Source organism: Phyllobates terribilis, unplaced genomic scaffold, assembly GCF_046119375.1.
Source record: "Phyllobates terribilis strain yellow unplaced genomic scaffold, ASM4611937v1 Scaffold_5__5_contigs__length_657084704, whole genome shotgun sequence".
In the NCBI taxonomy this organism is placed as follows: domain Eukaryota; kingdom Metazoa; phylum Chordata; class Amphibia; order Anura; family Dendrobatidae; genus Phyllobates; species Phyllobates terribilis.
Window position 1 is genome coordinate 24917273 of NW_027362765.1, and position 25311 is coordinate 24942583.

Below are 25311 nucleotides of genomic sequence, written 5' to 3' on the forward strand. Positions count from 1 at the left end.
TATGCATCTAGAAAGGTGCCTTGGGGGGTCTAGTTTCCAAAATGGGGTCACTTGTGGGGGAGCTCCAAAGTTTGGGCACAGAGAAGCTCTCCAAACGCAATGTGGTGTCCGCTAACAATTTGAGCCGATTTTCCATTCAATTTGTTAGCGGATACCATGTTGCATTTAGAGAGTCCCTGTGTGCCCAAACATTGGAGCTCTCCCACAAGTGACCCCATTTTGGAAACTAGACCCCCCAAGGCACCTATCTAGATGCATAGTGAGCAGTTGGAACCCCCAGGTGCTTCACAAATTGATTCATAAAAATGAAAAAGTGTTTTTTTTTTCACTTTTTCATTGTTACGAATCAATTTGTGAAGCACCTGGGGGTTCCAAGTGCTCATTATGCATCTAGATAGGTGCCTTGGGGGGTCTAGTTTCCAAAATGGGGTCACTTGTGGGGGAGCTCCAATGTTTGGGCACACAGCAGCTCTCCAAACGCAACATGGTGTCGCTAACAATTTGAGCCAATTTTGCGTTAAATTTGTTAGCGGACACCATGTTGCATTTAGAGAGCCGCTGTGTGCCCAAATATTGGAGCTCCCCCACAAGTGACCCCATTTTGGAAACTAGACCACCCAAGGCACCTATCTAGATGCATACTGAGCACTTGGAACCCTCAGGTGCTTCACAAATTGATTCATACAAATGAAAAAGTGTTTTTTTTTTCACTTTTTCATTGTTACGAATCAATTTGTGAAGCACCTGGGGGTTCCAAGTGCTCACTATGCATCTAGATAGGTGCCTTGGGGGGTCTAGTTTCCAAAATGGGGTCACTTGTGGGGGAGCTCCAATGTTTGGGCACACAGGGACTCTCTAAATGCAACATGGTGTCCTCTAACAAATTTAACGGAAAATCGGCTCAAATTGTTAGCGACACCATGTTGCGTTTGGAGAGCCGCTGTGTGCCCAAACATTGGAGCTCCCCCACAAGTTACCCCATTTTGGAAACTAGACCCCCCAAGGCACCTATCTAGATGCATTGTGAGCACTTGGAACACTCAGGTGCTTCACAAATTGATTCATAAAAATGAAAAAGTGTTTTTTTTTTTCACTTTTTCATTGTTACGAATCAATTTGTGAAGCACCTGGGGGTTCCAAGTGCTCACTATGCATCTAGAAAGGTGCCTTGGGGGGTCTAGTTTCCAAAATGGGGTCACTTGTGGGGGAGCTCCAAAGTTTGGGCACACATGGGCTCTCCAAACACAACATGGCGTCCGCTAATTATTCAAGCAAATTTTACAATCAAAAAGTCAAATAGCGCTCCTTCCCTTCCGAGCCCTGCCGTGCGCCCAAACAGTATTTTTTCCCCAAATATTGGGTATCTGCGTGCCCAGGGGAAATTGCACAACAAATTTTGGGGTCCATTTTTTCTTGTTACCCCTGTGAAAATAAAAAAAATTGGGTCTAAATTAACATTTTTGTGAAAAAAGTTAAATGTTCATTTTTTTCTTCCACATTCAAAAAATTCCTGTGAAGCACCTGAAGGGTTAATAAAGTTCTTGAATGTGGTTTTGAGCACCTTGAGGGGTGCAGTTTTTAGAATGGTGTCACTTTTGGGTATTTTCTGTCATAAAGACCTCTCAAAGTGACTTCAAATGTGATGTGGTCCCTAAAAAAATGGTTTTGTAAATTTTGTTGGAAAAATGAGAAATCGCTGGTCAACTTTTAACCCTTATAGCTCCCTAACAAAAAAAAATTTTGGTTCCAAAATTGTGCTGATGTAAAGTAGACATGTGGGAAATGTTATTTATTAACTCTTTTGTGTGACATATCGCTCTGATTTCAGGGCTTAAAAATTCAAATTTTGAAAATTGCAAAATTTTCAAAATTTTCGCCAAATTTCCGTTTTTTTCACAAATAAACGCAAGTGATATCGAAGAAATTTTTCCACAATCATGAAGTACAATATGTCACGAAAAAACAATCTCAGAATCAGGGGGATCCGTTGAAGCGTTCGAGAGTAATTACCTCATAAAGTGACAGTGGTCAGAATTGTAAAAATTGGCCCGGTCATTAACGTGCAAACCACCCGCGGGGCTTAAGGGGTTAAGAAAAATCCAAGATTTGATTCCCAGAATTTATTCTCTTCTGGAAGTCGAATAATCTAATGTTTTTATAGGGAACTAATTCTGCCTCTACAGATTTCACTTGACAATAAATAATCCATAAAAGGATATGATCCCCCAAAAGATTATTACCTTTTTCCACAAAGTTCGGCACTGTAAGAAATTAGGGAGAGTAGTATTTTCCCACAGTGGGCACATGGATGCTGTCAGCCCAACCATATAAACTTCTTAAAAATCTTCCAAAATGTAATTTGGAAAAAAAATTGATGGACAGTAATTAATACATAAAGGTGAGTTATTTTTACCTTTAAGAACCTGAAAGATATTTTCTTTAAGAATTCTACAAATGTCCTTTATATAAGAACTTGTACTGGAGCCATCCATGGTGTTGAGTCTGAGAGACCAGAAAATAAATTTTATTAGAGTAAATGACATTCATAATTTTTAACCGTAGCCAAGTGTCACTGTGTGTACAATAACAGTACATCCTGAGTTTTCATCCTGAGTTTTCAATTTCTGTGAGAAAAGAACGGACTCATTTCAAATGGGAACATTACACCTGTGCCGTCATATACAGTCATGGCCGAAAGTGCTGGCACCCTTGAAATTGTACCAGAAAATGAAGTATTTCTCCCAGAAAATTATTGCAATTACACATGTTTTGTTATACACATGTGTTTTTCTAAATCAAGTATCGTATTTTTCGGACTATAAGACGCACTTTTTTCCTCCAAAATTTTAGAGAAAACTGTGGGATTCATCTTATAGTCCGATGTACATAAATATTGTGGCTGTGGGTGGTGGGGGATGTGGGGGAAGCGACAGCGGCTGAGTAGCAATGCACAGGAGGCGGCAGCCTACCTGCTGCCAACACTGTGCCCGCTACTAAAGAAAGTGAATATTCACTGCTCCCCACTGCTTTTTTAAATCAAGTACCGTATTTTTCAGACTATAAGATGCACTTTTTTTACTCCAAAAGTTTGAAGGAAAGTGGGGGGTGCGTCTTATAGTCCGATGTACATAAATATTGTGGCTGCCCATGCGCGTGGGGAGCAGTGAATATTCATTTTCCTTAATAGCCGGCACACTGTGCTTGCACCGCGGCTCCTGGTATGTATGGCACCCTTCATCCCTGTATGTATAGCCCCCTTCATCTTCCTATGCTTTTCACCCCCTGAGCCCTGTCACGCTGCACAGAAAAAAAAATAAACACTCATTCTCACCCCCTCTCTCCTCCAGCGCTGTGTCCCGCTCTGTGCCGGAATAGCCACTGCTCCCCACGCCGGGACTGCGTGCGTGGGGAGCAGTGACCATTCATTCTCCCTAGTAGCGCTCACACTGTACCCGCAGCGTGGCTCCTGCTGCGCTCGGCTGTCATTGTGCCCGCTATTAAAGTCCATGAATATTCACCACTCCCATGGGTGTGCTTGCTATTGTGGTCACTGCATTCTGAGTCTTCTATCCTTTGGATTACGAGCTCGGAGAGATTGAGACACAGGACAGGAGGTGTGTCAAACAAGCTCTAAACTTTATTACAAAGCATGGGTTTTATATTCACCCTGAAGGCAGGAAACGGATTTACCATATATGGTTTGATTATACAATTTTAGCACACAAAGACTGATTTCTATTCTCGTGCTTGTGTTGAAACATTCAATCGAACACATTGAATTAGACACATTAAATCAGATACATTCTGATGACTAGCAAGGACGCATTATTGATTCAAGAAGAAACATTCATAGCTGGTGTTTTTTGACCTAAAGTAACTTTCAGACTTATATAGCATAGATGGGGTCTTTAAACTTAAGGGGCCTCATCTTCTGCTATAACACTATTAGGGAGAATGAATGATCACTGCTCCCCACGCATGCAGTCTCGGCGTGGGGAGCAGTGACTATTCTGGCACAGCATGTTGCTGTGTGAGGGCGCATGGCAGTTTCGCCATGTGCGGTTCACAGTGAGAGCCCTGTCGGCAACAGAGCGGGACACAGCCCTGGAGGCGAGAGGAGGTGAGTATGATTGTTTATTTTTTTCTGTGCACCGTGACGGGGATCAGGGGGTGCCAAGCATACCAGGATGAGGGGGCCTATACATACCGGGATGAGGGGGGCCATACATACAGGGATGAAGTGGGCGATACATACAGGGATGAAGGGGGCCATACATACCAGGATGAGGGGGGGGCATACATACAGGGATGAAGGGTGCCATACATACCAGGAAGAGGGATGAGAGGGGCCATACATATCGGGATGAGGGGGTCCTACATACAGGGATGAGGCACGAGGGCGGCCATAAATACAGGGATGAAAGGGTTCATACATACAGGGATGAAGGGGCCATACATACAGGGATGAAGGGGTCCATACATACAGGGATGAAGGGGCCATACATACAAGGATGAAGGGGGCCATACATACAGGGATGAAGGGGGCTATACATACAGGGATGAAGGGGGCCATACATACAGGGATGAAGGGGCCATACATACAGGGATGAAGGATGAGGGGGCCATACATACCAGGAAGAGCGATGAGGGGGGCCATACATATCGGGATGAGGGGGGGCCATGCATACAAGGATGAGGGGGGCCATACATACAGGGATGAAGGGGGCCATACATACAGGGATGAAGGGGGGCATACATGCAGGGATGAAGGGGGGCATACATGCAGGGATGAAGGGGGGCATACATACAGGGATGAAGGGGGCTATACATACAGGGATGAAGGATGAGGGAGGCCATACATACCAGGATGAGGGGTGCCATAAATACCAGGAAGAGGGATGAGAGGGGCCATGCATACCAGGATGGTGGATTGGGGTGCCATGCATATCAGGATGGGGATGAGGGCCACGTATAACAGGAAGGAGGGGGCCATATATACCAACAGAATTGGGGGACATTACCCCTATAACAATGTCAGCAGCAGACCCCCTACCCCTTAACAGGGCATCATGACTACACGTTTTGCTTACATTTTTTTTTCTATTTTTCTCCTCTAAAACCTAGGTGCTTCTTACGGTCCGAAAAATACGGTAACTTTTTATTGATTTTCCAAACAATTGCAAAAATGAAATGGCAGGATATCATCACAGATGCATTTAAGAATCTCTTTTGAGCAGAGGCCAAGAGCGACAGTAGATGTCCCACCTTTTTCCCTACCTCAAAGAAGGCTGTCTCCTGAAAAGCCCTCTTCCACTCTGATTTCTATAAGAGTGTTTGATTGGCAAGTGTTTGAGCCTCTTTTAAATGCTTTTGAGAAGAAGGTGTAGGATTCTCCACCAAAAGGCACTCAGCCTTTCTAAGTTTCTGAAAAATCGCCTGATCTTCATGTCTTGTTTTCTTTTTTACTCTGAGCTATCTCTTTAATGAGACTGCCCCTTAAATAGGCCTTCATAGATTCCCAAACCATTGATGGGGGATGCTGTCCCATTATTAAATTGAAATAATTCTTTCAGATATGATGATATTTTATCTTCATTTATAATTTGCAATCAGAAGGCATTAAGCCTCCATGCCCTAGGTCAGTGATGGCGAACCTTTTAGAGACTGAGTGCCCAAACTGCAATCCAAAACCCACTTATTTATTGCCAAGTGCCAACACGGCAATTTAACCTAAATATTGAGGTTTTAGTTTAGAAAAAACAACTCATACAGAGAGCATGAGAGCGCAGCATAGAGCAGCCACAGGAAGGAGCAGGGGTATGAAGCTGCAGAAATAAAGAATGTGCTCACCCCCATCCTTGTATATATGCTGCCCCCATCCTCGTATATATGCTGCCCTCCCCCATCCTTGTATATATGCTGCCCTCCCCTCATCCTTGTATATATGTTGCCCTCCCCTTATCCTTGTATACATCCTGCCCCCATCCTTGTATATATGCTGCCTTCCCTCAATCCATGTATATATGCTCCCTCCTCAGTCCATGTATGTATGCTCCCTCCCCCAGTCCATGTATGTATGCTCCCTCCTGCAGTCCATGTATATGCTCCCCCTCAGTCCATGTATATGCTCCCCCTCAGTCCATGTATATATGCTCCCCCCCCCAGTCCATGTATATATGCTCCCCCCCCAGTCCATGTATATGCTCCTTCTCCCCCAGTCCATGTATATATGCTTCTTCTCCCCCTGTCCATATATGTATGCTCCCTCCCCCAGTCCATGTATATATGCTTCTTCTCCGCCTGTCCATGTATATATGCTCCCCCCCACAGTGCATGTATATGTGCTCCCCCCCAGTCCATGTATATATGCTCCCTCTCCCCCTGTCCATGTATATATCCCCCCCCCCCAGCCTGCTGGCGCCACTGTGTATCGCATATAAAAAAAAAAAAAAAAACATAATAAACACTCCTACTCCCCTTCCTTCTTCTCCCGCGCAGCGTCCTCTCCTGTAGCCAGCAGCTGACTCCAGCGTCCTAGCGACGGGGCGCATGACATCACTGCCATGCGCCCAGTCGCGTGTACGCTGACGTCAGCTGCTAGCTGCTGGTCTCTGATTGGCCAGAAGCTGCAGGCCTCTGATTGGCCAGCAGCGTGTATTGCAGCGCGTGGGCCTGGAAGTTTGTGCGCTGCAATACACTTCAGCTAGATGTGCGTCCGAGAACGCACATCTAGTTGAAGTAGCGAGGCTGGTGTCGGCACTCGGCGGGCTCAGAGTTCTCACCCGCCGTCCCCGATCCAGTAGCGCTAGTGCTGCGGCAATGGCGCGCGTGCCCACCGGGAGGGCTCTGCGTGCCCCCTCTGGCACGCGTGCCATAGGTTCGCCAGCACTGCCCTAGGGGGACCTCCCCCCAACAAGAGTGAAACACAAAGAGGGCTGTGATCAGTTATGACCATCGGCAAATACTTAACATCCCCTGTCATGCCATTCATTAAAGAATTACCCAAAGCCATATCTATACGTGAAAGGGAGTTATGAGTTGTAGAGTAACAAGAATATTAGTAAACATTAGCATATCTACTCCTCCACAAATCTATTAAAGCTAATTCCTGTATATATACTCCAAAGGGGGTCATGTTCTCCTCTACTTTGTTGCCGTCATGCTTCCCTTTATCCCAGTGACCATCTATAATATTATTGAAATAACCTATAATCAATAGAGGCATTCCTTGATGTTGTGTTGACAAGGCCATACCTTTTTTTAATACCTTACTACTATATGGCAGTGGATTGTAGATTGAAACAATAGAGACCTCGTACCGAAAAGCCTGCAAACCAGAAAACAAATTGCCCATCAGTGTCCACCCTAAGATATTTTAGTTCATGTGGCACAGTAGAGTGAATTAAAATAGAAACTCCTCTAGATTATGATGAAAAAATAGAGTGATAACTTGCCTGCATCCATCTCTTAGTTACAAGATAAGTTTTTTTCCTTTGTAAGATGTGTTTCCTGGAGAAATATTATAGAAGGATTATAGGATTGAATATACTGAAAAATTGCAGTGCTTCTTAGCTCCATACAGAAAACCCTGAACATTCCAACTTAGTATTTCAATTGTTCCTGACATTTTGGCTGACGGAAAAAGAATTATTCAGGACACAGTCATCTATCAAGACATGAAACACCCCATCAAGGTTTAAGCTATACAACACCTTATATCTAGACAATGTAATAACAAGTGGCATAAAACGGATTCCCCATAACTTTCCTCCCCACACCTCTAACCAATATAACAGCGTTAGAAGTACAACTTTCCTCCCCATTGAGAGATCAGGTGAATCCACTCCTAGTGCAGATGAAAACCACTCCAACATGTAGCGATCATGTACACAAATGCTTCCCAATGTTATATTCCCCTTCTGCTGTTATCTTTTCCAGGAGGGAATCATTACAGTTCAAATCAGTAAACATTACTTTTCAAAAACATGATAACTAAACATACTGTATTGTTAAAGCGCACCTGTCAGCAGGATTGTGCTCGATAAACTACAGACACTGTCAGTTGAGCGACATTACACTGATTAAAATGATACCTTGGTTGATGAAATCCGTGCTGTGGTTCTTGTTTAATCTTTACTTTCAGTTTGGAGATTATAATATGCCCGTGCTTCGGGGCAGCCTGTGGGGGACGCTCTATCTGATGCTCTGCTTACATATTCATCTGTATGCTCTTATGACAGCTCACTGTGCATTCACTTACCTGTCTCCTATTTTACCTAGCCCCACACTACTATATACATTATGTAAAATAGAAGACAGGTCACTGAAGGTGCAGTGAGCTTCCATAAGGGAATACAGATGAATATGTAAGCAGAGCATGAGATAGAGCCCACCCCACAGGCCGCCCCGGAGCACGGGCATATCATTCTCTCCAAACTGAAAGTAAAGATTACACAAGAACCACAGGACGGATTTCATCAACCAAGGTATCATTTTAATCAGTGTAACGACGCCCACATGCCAGTGTATGTAGTTCACTTAGCACAACCCTGCTGACAGGTGCCTTTTAAAGAGTCAAAAATAATTATTTTGAATAAATTCAAAATTAGAGCCAGAGTCTACAGAACATTATGTTGCATTCTCAAACATGAAAAAACTCCACACCAGGCGGTAGAGAAAAATGAAAAAAAAGCTGCTTGCAGGACCAAGAGTCTTAATAATCTTCATCCCGGATTTATCGCAATCATGAAACTGCTGCATGTAATTGTCTTTCATGCTGATCCAGAAACTTGCCTCCTCCGCTCCCAAAAAAAGTAAGATTCAGTTAGCGCAACAATTTTTTAGTCGTGCCGGATAAAACATAGAGTAAGACAAGTATAAGTCTCTCATTCTTTCCTTTACTTCTGCAAATTTCATCCTCTTGTTTTTGAACTTCAGTAGAAAGATGGGACTCTACTCCTATTTATGGACAGGTTTTACATATCTCTAGCATGCCTTAGGATGATGTCACAGTCTCTGTACTGCAGAAACCTGGTTGACACTGGGCGAGTGGGTGACCAGGGGGCAAAGCTCTTGCAGGTACCCTGTGAGCTCGCTCAACAGCAAATAATGGTGTAAGAACATCGGTCCCAAATTTATTTTTAAGCCAGCTTACTATAAATTCAGTGGGGGTGTTCCCTTGTGTTTTCTCAGGAATACTTATTATTCTTAGGTTGTTTCTTCTCATGCAGTTCTCTAAGTCATCTATTTTGCCAACCAAATCTGATAGCCGTTGGACTGATCTAGTTTGAGCCTTTTTCACATTCCTGATATCATCTTCATTAGTGCTCACGCTCTCCTCCACCGCACATGTTCTTTCAATAACCACTTTAAGCTCAGACTTGATATTAGACATGATGAAAAACCACGAAAATGAGTAATGATGGCATAAAACAGCAAAGTTAATTAGAAATGGTATACAGAAGTGATACAAAAATTGTATAAATACTTATAAACATTAAGACAATGGGTAGATATTGGATCAAGACAGGACAAACTCCCATAACAACTTCAAAGCCCCCTTAGATATATGTGTACCAGGGTACAATATGTCCCAATAAAATCCACAAGATGAAGAGTAAAGAAGGAGAAAACAGAAAGGGGGAGAAGACAAACAAGAGTAAACAGTAAAGGTAGAATCAACAGGAGAGTATTAGATCACAAACAGAGAGGCGAGATAATATAACCCTTAAGTGTAGTTCCCAAATGGGGGACCATAGTAATGGGTAGGTCAGGGCACTCACCAAGCTGATTGCTAACTCTCCCGAGTGTGTGGGGCAAAGAGAGGCGATCAAAGGACATCCACCAGGGGCCTCGTGGATGTCCTTTGATCGCCCTCTCTTTGTCCGTGGTTAATGGCTGAACTATATACATTTATTCACGCCTGTAGGAGATGTGTTGTCATCGCACGAGCGCTGGTTTCATGGCATCAGTCCACGTCATAAATTACACTTATGTTTTCAAGTATAAGGATTTCGGATTACTGCACAATCTCTCTTGTAATGTGAATGACTAATACTTTCTCTACTTTTTGGTCAGAAATCATAGGAGCTCCAATGGTCCATCATACATGAGGGCAACTCTGGTTTAATGGAGAATATAAAAAGTTCTCTCTAAATGTCTAATATTTCTTTAAGAAACGAATCTGACTGAAAATATTGTCCCCTACGATAGTTTAGATTTCCAAGAACCACCAAACCACATACTATAATTATTCCAGAGATGTTTTACCACTAGTTACTAAATCATTGACTTAGAAAACTGTTGAGTTTGATCATTTCAGTAGATGTGTTATTGTCGATATTCATAGTTTTTGTCTACAGTAGTTACTGCCCCAAATCCTCTGATTTAACCACTTCCCGCAGCAAGATTTGTGTCCTGAACCAGGCCCCATTTTTCAAATCTTTTGTGTCACTTTATGTGTGTCACACCCGAAGGTGCCGCACGTGGTTCGTGGACCCACTGCCACGGTGCCAGGCTTATCTTGGAGGGACGTGGCTAAGCGGCTACCGGGTTTTCACTGGAGCTCCTGATGGTGGAGTCAGGCTTGAGCTGCAGGTAGCCGCCAGGTACCACTCCTAGGCAGTCACCAATACTGAGGCTGCTGACCCCAAGGGTCTGGTTTGCCGACAAGGATAAGGACTTAGAGTCACTAACAGGGAGGATTCGGACTCTGTTCAGACTACTCAAGTTCTGGGTGTTTTGACAGAATGAATACTGACACAGAGTCACAGACAGCTGGATTCGGTTACTGGTACAAGCTCCGACAGTGCGGACACAGGTACGCTAACCCGGACTCACACATGTTTCAGGTTCAAGTACTGATGGAGCAGTTTCAGGGTTTAGGTACCGCCGGTGCGACTTCTCAGGCGATCAGGTACCACCGGTGTAGCTTCTCATGGTTCAGATACTGCCAGTGTGGTTTCTCAGGGCTCAGGTACTGTCAGTTTCGGGTTGAGGCACTGGCCACACATGGACCAGGGGTCCAGGTACAAGCCCTGGATAAAGAAGGACCACTAGTTCAGGCTCATTACCTGGCATACTAGGACTAGACCTGGCAACATGCAGTTGCCCATACACATTAGTCAGGGAACTATAGGGGTCGCTCAGAAACCTCCCCAATGGGGAGGGTGCCTTTTATACTAAATGCCTCCCAGCTGTTGTTTGGGGGCATTTACAATGTGCACGCTGCCCCTTTAAGAGTGCGTCGCTGAGAATTCGGTGCGGCGTGCACAGACAGGTAGGAGATGGAGAGCTCGCTACGCGGTCGGGTCGGTGAGTGTCGGCATCCCTTCATGTAGAGGGATGGGGAATCATGCAGTGGTGCCGGCATTAGTGTTACGGTGTGGTGATAACTTTTTAATGCTTTACCTGATCTCAGTATTTCTGAGATTTTTTTTTTTCCCTGTGTGAAACATTGTACTTTGCTAGTTGTAATTTTAAGATTAATTTGTTTTGCTTTTATTTTTAAAAAAATCTGAAATTTGCCAACAATTTAAGCTAATTAGAAATACTATTCAGACATTGAATGTGTATGCTCTTAAAACAAATATTGATACCAGAAAAAAATAGTTAATAAATAATATTTACATTTTTCTACTTTACGTCGGCAGCATTTTTCAAATAATCTTATGTTTAGGATGTTAGAAAAGGCTTAAAATTTTAACTTCCAGATATCTTCTGTTCAAGGAAATTCACAAAATCTATTTTTTGTTGACCAAATTACTTTTAATCCCTTCTTGACAATTACAGTATATACACGTCATAGTCGGGAAGGACTTCCCGACCAAAGCAGCATATATACGTCATGGTGATTGCCTGCGCACAGGGGGCTGTGCACGGGCGATTGTTTCAAGGTATCAGCTAATTCTGACAGCTGTCACCCAGCACTCAGTGCCAGGAGCGATGCCCGCACCGCTTCCGCCACTTTAATTCTCTAAATGCTGCGATCGATATCGATCACAGCATTTAGGGAGCAGGCAGGGAGGAAGTCCTTCTGCTCTTGGATAGGCGCCCCTGACATCATCGCAAGGGCCCAATCGTTGCCATGGTGACACGATGTGGTCATGATGACATCCGGGTCACCATAGCTAGCAAACTTGCTAGATCATGATCAGAGCATGATGTAACAAGTTTGTGTGTGTCAGTGAAGCACTGACAGTTTATAAGGCATAGGAATGACCAGAATCTCTATGCGTTATAAGTGATCAGTATGAAAAAAGTGAAAGTCCCATAAAGGGACAAAGTAAAAAAGTGAAAAAAAAATAATATTTTTTTTTAAATATAAAAAAACCCACAAAATAATAAAAAAAAACATCCAAATGACCCTGATCTAAAGTTCACATACCCCAGTTCTTAATACCATGTATTGCCCCCTCTAACATCAATGACAGCTTGAAGTCTTTTGTGGTAGTTGTGGATGAGGTTCTTTATTTTCTCAGATGGTAAAGCTGTCCATTCTTCTTGGCAAAAAGCCTCCAGTTCCTGTAAATTCCTGGGCTGTCTAGCATGATCTGCGCGCTTGAGATTTCCCCAGAGTGGCTCAATGATATTGAGGTCAGGAGACTGAGATGGCCACTCCAGAACCTTCACTTTGTTCTGCTGTAGCCAATGACAGGTCGACTTGGCCTTGTGTTTTGGTTCGTTGTCATGTTGGAAATTCCAAGTATGTCCCATGTGCAGCTTCCGGGCTGATGAGTGCAAATTTGCCTCCAGTATTTGCAGATAACGTGCTGCATTCATCTTTCCTTCAACTTTTACTAAGTTTCCTGTGCCTTTGTAGCTCACACATCCCCAAAACATCAGCGATCCATGTCTGTGCTTTACTGTAGGAATGGTGTTCCTTTCATCATAGTTCTTGTTGACCTCTCTTCAAATGTAACGTTTATGGTTGTGGCCAAAAAGTTCAGTTTTGGTCTCATTACTTCAAATTACCTTGCTCCAGAAGTTTTGAGGCTTGTCTCTGTGCTGTTTGGCGTATTGTAGGAGAGATACTTTGTGGCATTTGCGCAGTAATGGCTTTCTTCTGGCGACTCGACCATGCAGCCCATTTTTCTTCAAGTGCCTCCTTATTGTGCATTTTGAAACAGCCACACCACTAGTTTTCAGAGAGTCCTGAATTTCAGCTGATGTTATTTGTGGGTTTTTCTTTGCATCCCGAACAATTTTCCTGGCAGTTGTGGCCGAAATTTTTGTTGGTCTACCTGACTGTTGTTTGATTTTTACAGAGCCCCTGATTTTCCATTTGTTAATCAGTTTGAACACTGCTGACTGGCATTATCAATTCCTTGGATATCTTTTTCTATCCCTTTCCTGTGTTATACAATTCAACTACCTTTTCCCGTAGATCTGTTGACAATTCTTTTGCTTTCCCCATGACTCACAATCCAGAAACGTAAGTGGCTGGATGAAAGATGCAAGAGTCTGTCTGGAGCCCAGAAACTCACTCAGCTTTTATTTACACACACTGATTACAAGCAAACAGGTCACAGGTTAGGATGTGACCTTTATAGCCATTCAAACCCATTTGTGTCAAATTCTGTGCATGTTATCAGGCCAAAATCACCAGAGTATGTGAACTTTTGATCAGGGTCATTTGGATGTTTTTGGTTGTCTTGTCATTAAGATTTAAAAAGAGAAAACACAGTAGTTTGACAATAAATGGCTTCATCCAACCAATAACCATGAGTGGAGAAAAAGTTTTTTGTTATCATTCATATTCTCTGAAACAAGGCCAAGAAAGCAAAAATTCCGCCGGGGTATGTAAACTTTTGAGCACAACTGTATATATTGTGACAGGGTCACTGGCGATGTATGTGTGGGGAGATATGTCACAGAGGTTGCTATCTTCAGTGATGTGAAACTCAGAAGCTTTTTTCTAGCATGTTAGGTGCTGAAGAGGTTAATCGGCCATTTTGTTTTGTTTTTTTTGTGAGTAGGTGTTAGATGGGCAGGACGCCTACTCACCATATCTTCACCTCAAGGGTATTTTCTGTTGGAGTGTTTAGAGCAGAAACTTCAGATCAATATGAGCTGAAGTGTGCTGCAATGTAAGCGGGCAAATGCCGTATGCTATGGACTGTGCTTTCATTTATCTTTTGTTTTGCCGTTATGCCAGCGAGGCCGTGTTTATTCTGTTGAACCTGTAGTGCTTTATGCCGTTTTAAATAAATCTACAGACGAAAACTTTCCTGCGTCTGCTGTTGGAAGCAGCCGAGTGAGTCAATCTATCACGTGTGTATATATATATATATATATATATATATATATATATATATATACAGTACAGACCAAAAGTTTGGACACACCTCATTTAAAGATTTTTCTGTATTTTCATGACTATGAAAATTGTACATTCACACTGAAGGCATCAAAACTATGAATTAACACATGTGGAATTATATACTTTACAAAAAAAGTGTGAAACAACTGAAAATATGTCTTATATTCTTTGTTCTTCAAAGTAGCCACCTTTTGCTTTGATGACTGCTTTGCACACTCCTGGCATTCTATTGATGAGCTTCAAGAGCTAGTCACCGGAAATGGTCTTCCAACATTCTTTAAGGAGTTCCCAGAGATGCTTAGCACTTGTTGGCCCTTTTGCCTTCACTCTGCGGTCCAGCTCACCCCAAACCATCTCGATTGGGTTCAGGTCTGGTGACTGTGGAGGCCAGGTCATCTGGCGTAGCACCCCATCACTCTCTTTCTTGGTCAAATAGTCCTTACACAGCCTGGAGGTGTGTTTGGGGTCAGTGTCCTGTTGAAAAATAAATGATGGTCCAACTAAACGCAAACCGGATGGAATAGCATGCCGCTGCAAGATGCTGTGGTAGCCATGCTGGTTCAGTATGCCTTCAATTTTGAATAAATCCCCAACAGTGTAAACAGCAAAGCTCCCCCACACCATCACACCTCCTCCTCCATGCTTCACGGTGGGAACCAGGCATGTAGAGTTCATCCGCTCACCTTTTCAGCGTCGCACAAAGACACGGTGGTTGGAAACAAAGATCTCAAATTTGGACTCATCAGACCAAAGCACAGATTTCCACTGGTCTAATGTCCATTCCTTGTGTTCTTTAGCCCAAACAAGTCTCTTCTGCTTGTTGCCTGTCCTTAGCAGTGTTTCCTAGCAGCTATTTTACCATGAAGGCCTGCTGCACGAAGTCTCCTCTTAACAGTTGTTGTAGAGATGTGTCTGCTGCTAGAACTCTGTGTGGCATTGACCTGGTCTCTAATCTGAGCTGCTGTTAACCTGCGATTTCTGAGACTGGTGACTCGGATAAACTTATCCTCAGAAGCAGGGGTGACTCTTGGTCTTCCTTTCCTGGGGCGGTCCTCATGTGAGCCAGTTTCTTTGTAGCGCTTGATGGTTTTTGCAACTGCACTTGGGGACACTTTCAAAGTTTGCCCAATTTTTCGAACTGACTCACCTTCATTTCTTAAAGTAATGATGGCCACTCGTTTTTCTTTACTTAGCTGCTTTTTTCTTACCATAATACAAATTCTAACAGTCTATTCAGTAGGACTATCAGCTGTGTATCCACCAGACTTCTGAACAACACAACTGATGGTCCCATCCGCATTTATAAGGCAAGAAATCCCACTTATTAAACCTGACAGGGCACACCTGTGAAGTGAAAACCATTTCCGGTGACTACCTCTTGAAGCTCATCAAGAGAATGCCAAGAGTGTGCAAAGCAGTCATCAAAGTAAAAGGTGGCTACTCTGAAGAACCTAGAATATAAGACATATTTTCAGTTGTTTCACACTTTTTTGTCAAGTATATAATTCCACATGTGTTAATTCATAGTTTTGATACCTTCAGTGTGAATGTACAATTTTCATAGTCATGAAAATACAGAAAAATCTTTAAATGAGAAGGTGTGTCCAAACTTTTGGTCTGTACTGTGTGTATATATATATATATATATATATATATATATACAGGGGTTGGACAAAATAATGGAAACACCTAATATTCGAACATGTTATAAACATGCAAACCGTGACATATGGTAATGTTTTGTCATTGATTATTTGTGTTATGTGATATGTGTATGTAAATTAACTGTTTGTTTTGCAAAATTGTAAGAACATTGATGAGAACCTGATACCAATGGCAGACCTCTCGGATTTTCAAAGAGGACAAATTGTTGGTGCTCTTATGGCAGGCGCTAGTGTAACAGAAAGTGCCTGAATGCTTGGCGTCTCAAGAGGTACTGTCTCCAAAGTAATGACTGCGTTTGAAAGAGAAGGAAAAACGTCCGCAGCAAAGCACAGGTCTGGCCGAAAGTCGAAGTTAACTGAGAGAGACCGTCAGACTCTAAAGCGAATTGTGAGAGAGGATCGCAAGACCACAGCTCCGAAAATCACTGCTGAGCTCAATGAACACCCACTGAACCCAGTTTCCATGAAAACTGTTCGTTGGGAGCTGCACAAATCTGGATTCCACGGAAGAACTGCAATTAGAAAACCGCTGCTCTCAATGACAAATGTTTCCAAGCGTTTAGAGTGGTGTAGAAACCTCCAGAATTGGTCCCTCGAGCAGTGGAAACGTGATATTCTACGACGAATCATCTTTTACCCTTTTTCCGACCTCCGGCCGAGTGTTATCTTTAGACAGCTGAAAGAAGGATTCCATCCAGACCGCCTTCTCCCAACCGTAAAACATGGTGGAGGTTCTGTGATGATCTGGGGTGCTGTTTCATGGAGATCCTCCGCACCAATGATATCCCTTCATGGAAGAATTAACAGCCGAGATTATTTAGACATTTTGGGCGACCAAGTGCATCCTATGGTTCAAGCACTGTTCCCGGAAGGGAACGCCATCTTTCAGGATGATAATGCACCAATTCATACAGCTAGAATCGTTAAAGCATGGCACGAGGAACATTCTAATGAAGTTGAGCATCTCATCTGGCCCCCACAATCCCCAGACCTCAACATTATTGAGCATTTATGGTCGATTTTAGAGATTCAAGTTAGACGTCGATTTCTGCCGCCATCGTCGCTCAAAGAACTGGAGGGTGTATTAACTAAAGAATGGGCTAAAATTCCTTTGGAAATAATTCACACCTTGTATGAATCCATACCTCGGAGAATTGAGGCTGTAATCGCCGCAAAAGGTGGACCTACACCATATTAAACTAACTTTTGTTGATGTTTCAAGGTGTTTCCATTATTTTGTCCAACCCCTGTATATATACAGTACAGACCAAAAGTTTGGACACACCTTCTCATTTAAAGATTTTTCTGTATTTTCCTGACTATGAAAATTGTACATTCAGGCATCAAAACTATGAATTAACACATGTGGAATTATATACTTAGCAAAAAAGTGTGAAACAACTGAAAATATGTATTATATTCTAGGTTCTTCAAAGTAGCCACCTTTTGCTTTGATTACTGCTTTGCACACTCTTGGCATTCTCTTGATGAGCTTCAAGAGGTTAATCTGCGCTCCAGGAGGCAAATAGCTCTCCATCCCTCCGGAGTCTCGTCGTGTGGCTAAGCAGTACTGTATAGCCACATATGGGGTATTTCTACATTCAGCAGAAATTGTGGGACAAATTTTGGTGACATTTTTACCCATGTCTCAGTGTGAAAATGTAAAATCTGGGGCTAAAATAAAATTTTGGTGGTAAAAATGTAATTATTTTTTTCTTCTCTGCCCAGTGGTATAAATTCTGTGACCCACCTGTGGTGTCAATATGATCACTGCACTCCTAGATGAATTCATTGAGAGGTGTAGTTTGTAAAATGAGGTCTCTTATGCGGTGTTCTGCTGTTCTGGCTGCTCTGCTAACGTGATATGACACCCTCAAACCAGTCCAGCAAAATCTGGTGCTTCTTCCCTTCTGAGCTTTGCACTGTGCCTCCAAAAGTAGTTTTCGACCACATATGGTGTACCGGTGTACTCAGGAGAAATTGCACAACAAATATTGGGGTCCATTTTCTCCTGCTATCCTTGTGCAAATAAAAAAAATTGGGGCTAAAGCAACATTTTTGTGGGAAAAATATGTTTTTTTCATTTTTATAGATCCATTTTGTAAAATTCTGTGAAGCACCTGTGGGTTTAAAAGGCTCACCACACATCTAAATAAATTCCTTGAGGGTTCTAGTTTTCAAAATGGGTCACTTGTGGGGTTTTCTATTGTTTAAGCATATCAGGGGCTCTCCAAATGAGACATGAAACCCGCAGACAATTCCATCAAAATCTGCATCCCAAAACGTCAATCCTTTGCTGAGCCCTGCCACATATGGGGTATCTGCGTGCTCAGGAGAAATTGCACAACAGATTTTGGGGTCCATTTTCTCCTGTTACCCTTGTGAAAATAAAACATTTGGGACTAAAAGAACATTTTTGTGGAAAAATGGGATTTTTTCTTTTCATGACTCTACATGATAAACTTCTGTGAAGCACTTGGGGTCCACACATCTAGATAAGTTCCTTAAGGGGTCTAGTTTCCAAAATGGTGTCACTTGTGGGGAGTTTCCAGTGTTTAGGCACATCAGGGGCTCTCCAAACGCGAGATGGTGTCCGCTAATTATTCCAGCAAATTTTGCATTCAAAAAGTCAAGTGGCTCTTCTTCCCTTCCAAGCTGTGCCGTGCGCTCGAACAGTGGTTTTCCTTCACATATTGGGTATCGCACTCAAGAGAAGCTCAGGAGAAATTGCACAACAAATTCTGGGGTCTATTTTCTCCTGTTACCCTTTTGGAAATTGAAAAATTTGGGTCTAAAGTAACAATTTTGTGAAAAAAAGTTAAATGTTTATTTTTTCCTTCCACATTCCATTATTATTATTATTATTATTGTTATTTATTTTTATATCACCATTGATTCCATGAGCGGATTTTGCTCTATTGGATTAATTCCTGTGAAGCACCTGAAGGGTTAATAAACTTCTTGAATGTAGTTTTGAGCACCTTGAGAGGTTCAATTTTTAGAATGGTGTCACTTTTGGGTATTTTTTGTCATATACACCCCTCAAATTCACTTCAAATGTGATGTGGTCCCTAAAGAAATGGTTCTGTAAATTTTGTTGGAAAAATTAGAAATTGCTGGTCAACTTTTAACCCTTATAACTTCCTAACAAAAAAATGTTTAAAAATTTGTGCTGATATAAATTAGACATGTGGGAAATGTTATTTATTAACTATTTTGTATGACATACCGTAACTCTCTGATTTAACCCCTTAAGGACCTTGGGTTTTTCCTTTTTCGTTTTTTGCTCCCCTTCTTCCCAGAGCCATAGCCTTTTTATTTTTCGGTCAATATGGCCATGTGAGGGCTTATTTTTTGCGGGACGAGTTGTACTTTTAAACGCCATCACTGGTTTTACCATAGCATGTACTGCAAAACGGGAAAAAAATTCCAAGTTCGGTGAAATTGCAAAAAAAAATGCAATTCCTGCCATTATTATTCTCCAGGTCATTCCGAGTTCGTAGACACCAAACATGTATAGGTTCTATTTTATTTAAATGGTGAAACAAAAATCTAAAGTTTGCTAAAAAATGGCGGCATTTTCCTAGACCCCTAGCATCACCATTCTTCATGATCTGGGGCCGGGTGAGGGCTTATTTTTTGCGCGCCGAGCTGACTTTTTATTGATACCATTTTGGGATGAATCCGATGTTTTGATCGCCCATTATTGCATTTTATTGCAATGTTTCGACGACCAAAAAAAACGTAATTCTGGCGTTTAGAATTTTTTTCTCCTTACGCTGTTTACCGATCGGATTAATTCTTTTTTTATATTGATAGATCGGGCGATTCTGAACGCGGCGATACCAAATATGTGTATGTGGGACTACTTTTTTATTATTTTATTTTGAATGGGGCAAAAGGGGGGTGATTTAAACTTTTATATTTTTTTTTATTTTTTTTATATGTTTAAAACCATTTTTTTTACACTTTCTGCTTGCTTCAATAGTCTCCATAGGAGACTAGAAGCTGCAGTTTCCTGATTGTTTCTACTGCATACAGGCGACGAGCAGATCGCCTGTATGCAGGAGAAATGCTCCTGTGCTATGAGCGCTGACCACTAAGTGGCGCTCATAGCTAGCGAGACATGACAACCACAGGAGTCTGCTGCTGACCCCGGGTTGTCATGCCCACCCATCAGTGACCCGCGATCACGTGACGGGGTCACTGATGGGCGGGGCTAAGGCCATGCTTCCAGCGCGGCGCTGTTAAATGCCGCTGTCAGAGATTGACAGCAGCGTTTAACTGGTTAATAGCCACGGGTGGATCGCGATTCCATCCGCGGCTGTTGCGGGCACATGTCAGCTGTAAGAATCAGCTGACATGTGCCCGGTTCAGTGCGGGCTCAACGCCGGAGCCCTCACTGAACTGGGGGTGATGGCCTGGGGCGTACTAATACGCCCCAAGGTTTAAAGGGGTTGGGCATAAAAATGAAAAGTTTTAAAAGTGCAAAATTTTCGCCAAATTTCCGTGTGTTTTTTTCACAAATAAACGGAAGTCATATCAAAGAAATTTTACCACTATCATAAAGTACAGTAAAATTTGGCCCGGTCATGAAGGTGAAAACATGCTCAGAGGTGAAGGTGTTAAAGTGACTTGGAGGGGAGTAGATTTTTGAAAATTACACTCCTAATAATAGCAAAAACTACATTCAGGTTGAGTGTAATTAATAGTGATGATCGAGCATGCTCGTTGCTCGAGATTTACGAGCATGCTCGGGCGAGCAACTATTATCTTCAGCTTGCTCGGGGGTTACGTTTTCGTCGCTCCATGAACATGATTTGCGACTGTTTGACAGCTTTAATACATGTGAGGAATGCCTGTTTTTTTCAACATTCCTCACATGTATTAAAGCTGTCAAACAGTCGTAAATCATGTTCATGGAGTGACGAAAACTTAACCCCTGAGCACGCTGAAGATAATAGGTGCTCGCCTGAGCATGCTCGTAAATCTCGAGCAACGACCATGCTCGCTCATCACTAGTAATTAACACTAATTAACAAAAAAAAGTAGAATGCAGATATTACAAATATTTTTTTTTCCACTAAAAAAATGTTGATGTAGCCTTGATTTTTTTTTTTCATTTTCACAAGGTGTCACAGGAAAAATGGACCCTACAATTTATTTTGCAATTTCTCATGAAGTCAACTGGAAATTAGCAAACAGTGGATGTTGCAGGGTAAAAATTGCAACTATGCCATTTTAATACCCAACATATAGTGCCCAGCCCGTGCTTCTGAAGACACACACTCCTTTTTATGTCGGTTCTTCCTACTTCAGCAATGCCAAACGTGGATACTAACAGAGTTTGAAAAACTGCAAGACTCAGAAGAAAACGGGACATTTGGCTTTGGGAGCGCGGATTTTGCTCTATTGGATTATTGAATCCATGTTGTTTTTCAAGAGTCTTTCAGCTAATAGTCATGTGGAAACCTCTATTTTTCCATTGGTCGTGTAGAAATTTTATTGGTATAATTTTCGCCTACATAACAGTATTTGGTGGCTTATTATTCCAATATTTGAGAGGCAAAATGAACAATGAGGGATGAACATCATGATCTACTGGATCCTGCTCTGAGATCTACTAATATACTGTGAACTGTTTTTGGGAAAAAAAATATTTTTCTACATAACTTGCAATTTCTGTGGACATTTTATATAGTAATGTTGTAAAAATGTAATTTTTAAGGATGTTTTATCTAAAAAATATTAATTGCTTTAATTCTTGGCAGATGACGGTGACAGGAGATCAAAGGGACAGCTGACGTCTTCAATTTTTAACTCTAAAGAACGTGATATCAAACGAGATACAAATCAAGTGTATCCCATTATCCCAGACTTACCATCATCCCTTCACAGCAAAGATCAATCATCTGATCCTATTAAACAGGTCATATATTCTGCTTCATCACACACTATTAAAAAAAATAAAACTCACAAAAGGGACATTAAAAGTGCTCTTACAGCAGAGAAGCCATTTTCATGTTCAGAATGTGGGAAATGTTTTGCATGTAGGTCAAAACTGATTTTACATCAGAGAAGTCACACAGGTGAGAAACCATTTTCATGTTCTGAATGTGGGAAATGTTTTGTAAGTAAATCAAATCTTAGTTTACATCAGAGAAGTCACACAGGTGAGAAGATGTTTCCATGTTTAGAATGTGGGAAATGTTTTAATCAGAAAGCAGGTCTTGTCACACATCTAAGAATTCACACAGGGGAGAAGCCATATTCCTGTTCAGAATGTGCGAAATGTTTTACCCTCAAATCACGTCTTCTTTTACATCAAAGAACTCATACTGGAGAGAAGCCATTTTCCTGTTCAGAATGTGGCAAATGCTTTGCAGGTTACTCAAATCTTGTTACACATCAGAAAACTCACAGAAGGGAGAAGCCATATTTCTGTTCAGAATGTGGGAAAAAATTTATCTTCAGATCACGCTTTCTTAAACATCAAAGAATTCACACAACGGACAAGCCATTTTCATGTTCAGAATGTGGGAAATGTTTTACCTTCAAATCACGTTTTCTTCAACATCAAAAAACCCACACAGGGGAAAAGCCATTTTCTTGTTCAGAATGTGGGAAATGTTTTACAGCTAAATCAGTTCTTGTAAAACATAAAAGAATTCACACAGGGGAGAAGCCATTTTCATGTTCAGAATGTGGGAAATGTTTTCCTGTCAAATCACGTCTTCTCCAACATCAAAGAATTCACACAGGGGAGAAGCCATTTTCATGTTCAGAATGTGGGAAATGTTTTGCAGGTAAATCAAATCTTGCTGCACATCATAAAACTCATACAAGGGAAAAGACATATTCATGTTCAGAATGTGAGAAATGTTTTACCTTTAAATCAGATCTTCTTATACATCTAAGAACTCACACAGGGGAGAAACCTTTTCCCTGTGCAGAATGTGGGAAATGTTTTACAGATAAATCAGATCTTTTGAGGCATAGGAGAATTCACACAGGGAAGAAGCCATTTTACTGTGCAGAATGTGGGAAATGTTTTAAAGACAAATCCTATTTTGTGATACATAGGAGAATTCACACAGGCGAAAAGCTGTTTTCATGTTCAGAATGTGGGAAACATTTTACCCTGAAATCACATCTTCAGCAACATCAGAGAACTCACACAGGGGAAAAGCCATTTTCCTGTTTAGAATGTGGGAAATGTTTTACCCTTAAGTCACATCTTCTTATACATCAAAGAACTCATACTGGAGAAAAGCCATTTTCCTGTTCAGAATGTGGGAAATGTTTTGCAGGTTACTCAAATCTTGTTACACATCAAAGAACTCATACTGGAGAAAAGCCATTTTCCTGTTCAGAATGTGGGAAATGTTTTGCAAGTTACTCAAATCTTGTTACACATCAAAGAATCCACACAACGGACAAGCCATTTTCCTGTTCAGAATGTGGGAAATGTTTTGCAGGTCACTCAAATCTTGTTACACATCAAAGAATTCACAGAACGTACAACCCATTTTCATGTTCAGAATGTGGGAAATGTTTTGCCTTCAAATCACGTTTTCTTCAACATCAAAAAACTCACACAGGAGAAAAGCCATTTTCTTGTTCAGAATGTGTAAAATGTTTTACTCTGAAATCACATCTTCTCAAACATCAGAAAACTCACTGGGGATAAGCTATTCTTATATGTAGAAGATAAGAAATGTTTTATTGAAAATTGTTGAATTCATGTTTTTAGCCATGTAGTCTGCATTTTTGGAGGCATTTTGGAAACCATAGCAACTCAGCCACAAACTGACAAAAATTCCTATGGCAATAATATTTGCACCAAAACTATGCGATGTCAGGAGATCACTCCATGGGTTCCATGGCCAAGCAGGTACATTTTGACTTGGCCTTCAATTTCACCTCAACTCACTCATATTTACCCCTTCACCACCTTGGGTTTTTGCGTGTTCGTTTTTTGCTGCCCTTCTTCCCAGAGCCATAACTTTTTTTATTTTTCCGTCAATATGGCCATGTGAGGGCTTGCCTTTTGTGGGACGAGTTGTACTTTTGAATAACACCATTGATTTTACCATATATTGTACTGGGCAATAGGAAAAAAATTCCAAATGCAGTGAAATTGCAAAAAAAGTGTAAATCCACAAATGTTTTTTTTCTTACCATGTTCACTAAATGCTAAAACTGACCTGCCATTATTATTCTCCAGGTCATTAGTTCGTAGATACCAAACATGTATAAGTTCTTTTTTTTTATTTAAGTGGTGAAAAAAAATCCAAAGTTTGCAAAAAAAATAGCGACATTTTCTGAGACTCATAGTGTCTCCATTTTTTCGGAATCTGGGGGTGTGTGAGGGCTTATTTTTTGCGCACCGAGCTAACATTTTCAGTGATACCATCTTGGTGTAGATATGATATTTTGACTGCCTGTTATTGCATTTTAATGCAATGTTGCAGCCGCCAAAAAACGAATCTGGCATTTTAATTCATTTTTCTCGTTACGCCGTTTACTGATCAGATTAATTCTTTTTTTATATTGCTTGATCGTGCGATTCTGAACGCGGAGACTCCAAACGTGTATTTTTTATATTGATTATTAATTGTTTTATTTTGAATGTGGTGAAAGGGGTGTGATTTGAACTTTTCATATTTAAAAAAAAATGTTTTATATACTTAAAAACTTTATTTCTTTTTATTTTACTTTTTTCAATAGTCTCCATGGGAGACTAGAAGCTGCGATCATCTGATCGCTTGTGCTACACATAGCAGGGCTTCAACCCTGCTGTATGTAACGAAAATGCTCATCTATGATGACAGGGGTCTTCTGCAGACCCTGGGTTGTCATGCGTGCCTGTCACATGATCGCTGGGCGCCGATGGGCGTGGTTTCTGACGCGCTTCCGGTGTGGCTATTAAATGCCGCTGTCAGAGTATGACAGCGGCATTTAAAGGGAATCTGTCACCACTTTGGAGTTATCAGACCTCTACTATGGGCATTCATAAGTAAATCTATACATACCTGTATGGCCAATAGTAGAGGTTTGAGTGCCGAGAAAAGCTTTATAATCAATCCTGTTTTGTACAGGCCTGGTGTCCGGGGGACGCCAAGAAATCCCTGCTCATCGGTTTATTATTGCCCAAAATACCCGCCTATATGCTTATTTATCACATCACCCCCTCCACTGCACCTCACAGGGCCCTGTGACGTGCACTGTTCTCCCACTTGTGCCGGGCATGCGCAAAGCGCCGCTGCCATAGAGCACGCTTTCCTTCATCCCGGCCCCATGTCTACGTGCACTGCGCCGCAGGGT

The 25311-nt window shown here is 41.7% G+C and overlaps 1 protein-coding gene across 2 annotated transcripts in view; it reads left to right on the plus strand.

Annotated features, from left to right (window-relative positions):
* The window catches only part of LOC141271774 (uncharacterized), a 52656-nt gene extending 27593 nt beyond the window's left edge, over positions 1-25063 (plus strand). For both annotated transcript variants that reach the window (XM_073681897.1, XM_073681898.1), the window contains one exon: positions 21756-25063. In XM_073681897.1, coding sequence (XP_073537998.1) covers positions 21756-23674 — 1919 coding nt within the window. In that variant the 3' untranslated portion in view covers positions 23675-25063. The remainder of the gene's footprint in view (positions 1-21755) is intronic.
* The last annotated feature ends 248 nt before the right edge of the window (positions 25064-25311 follow it).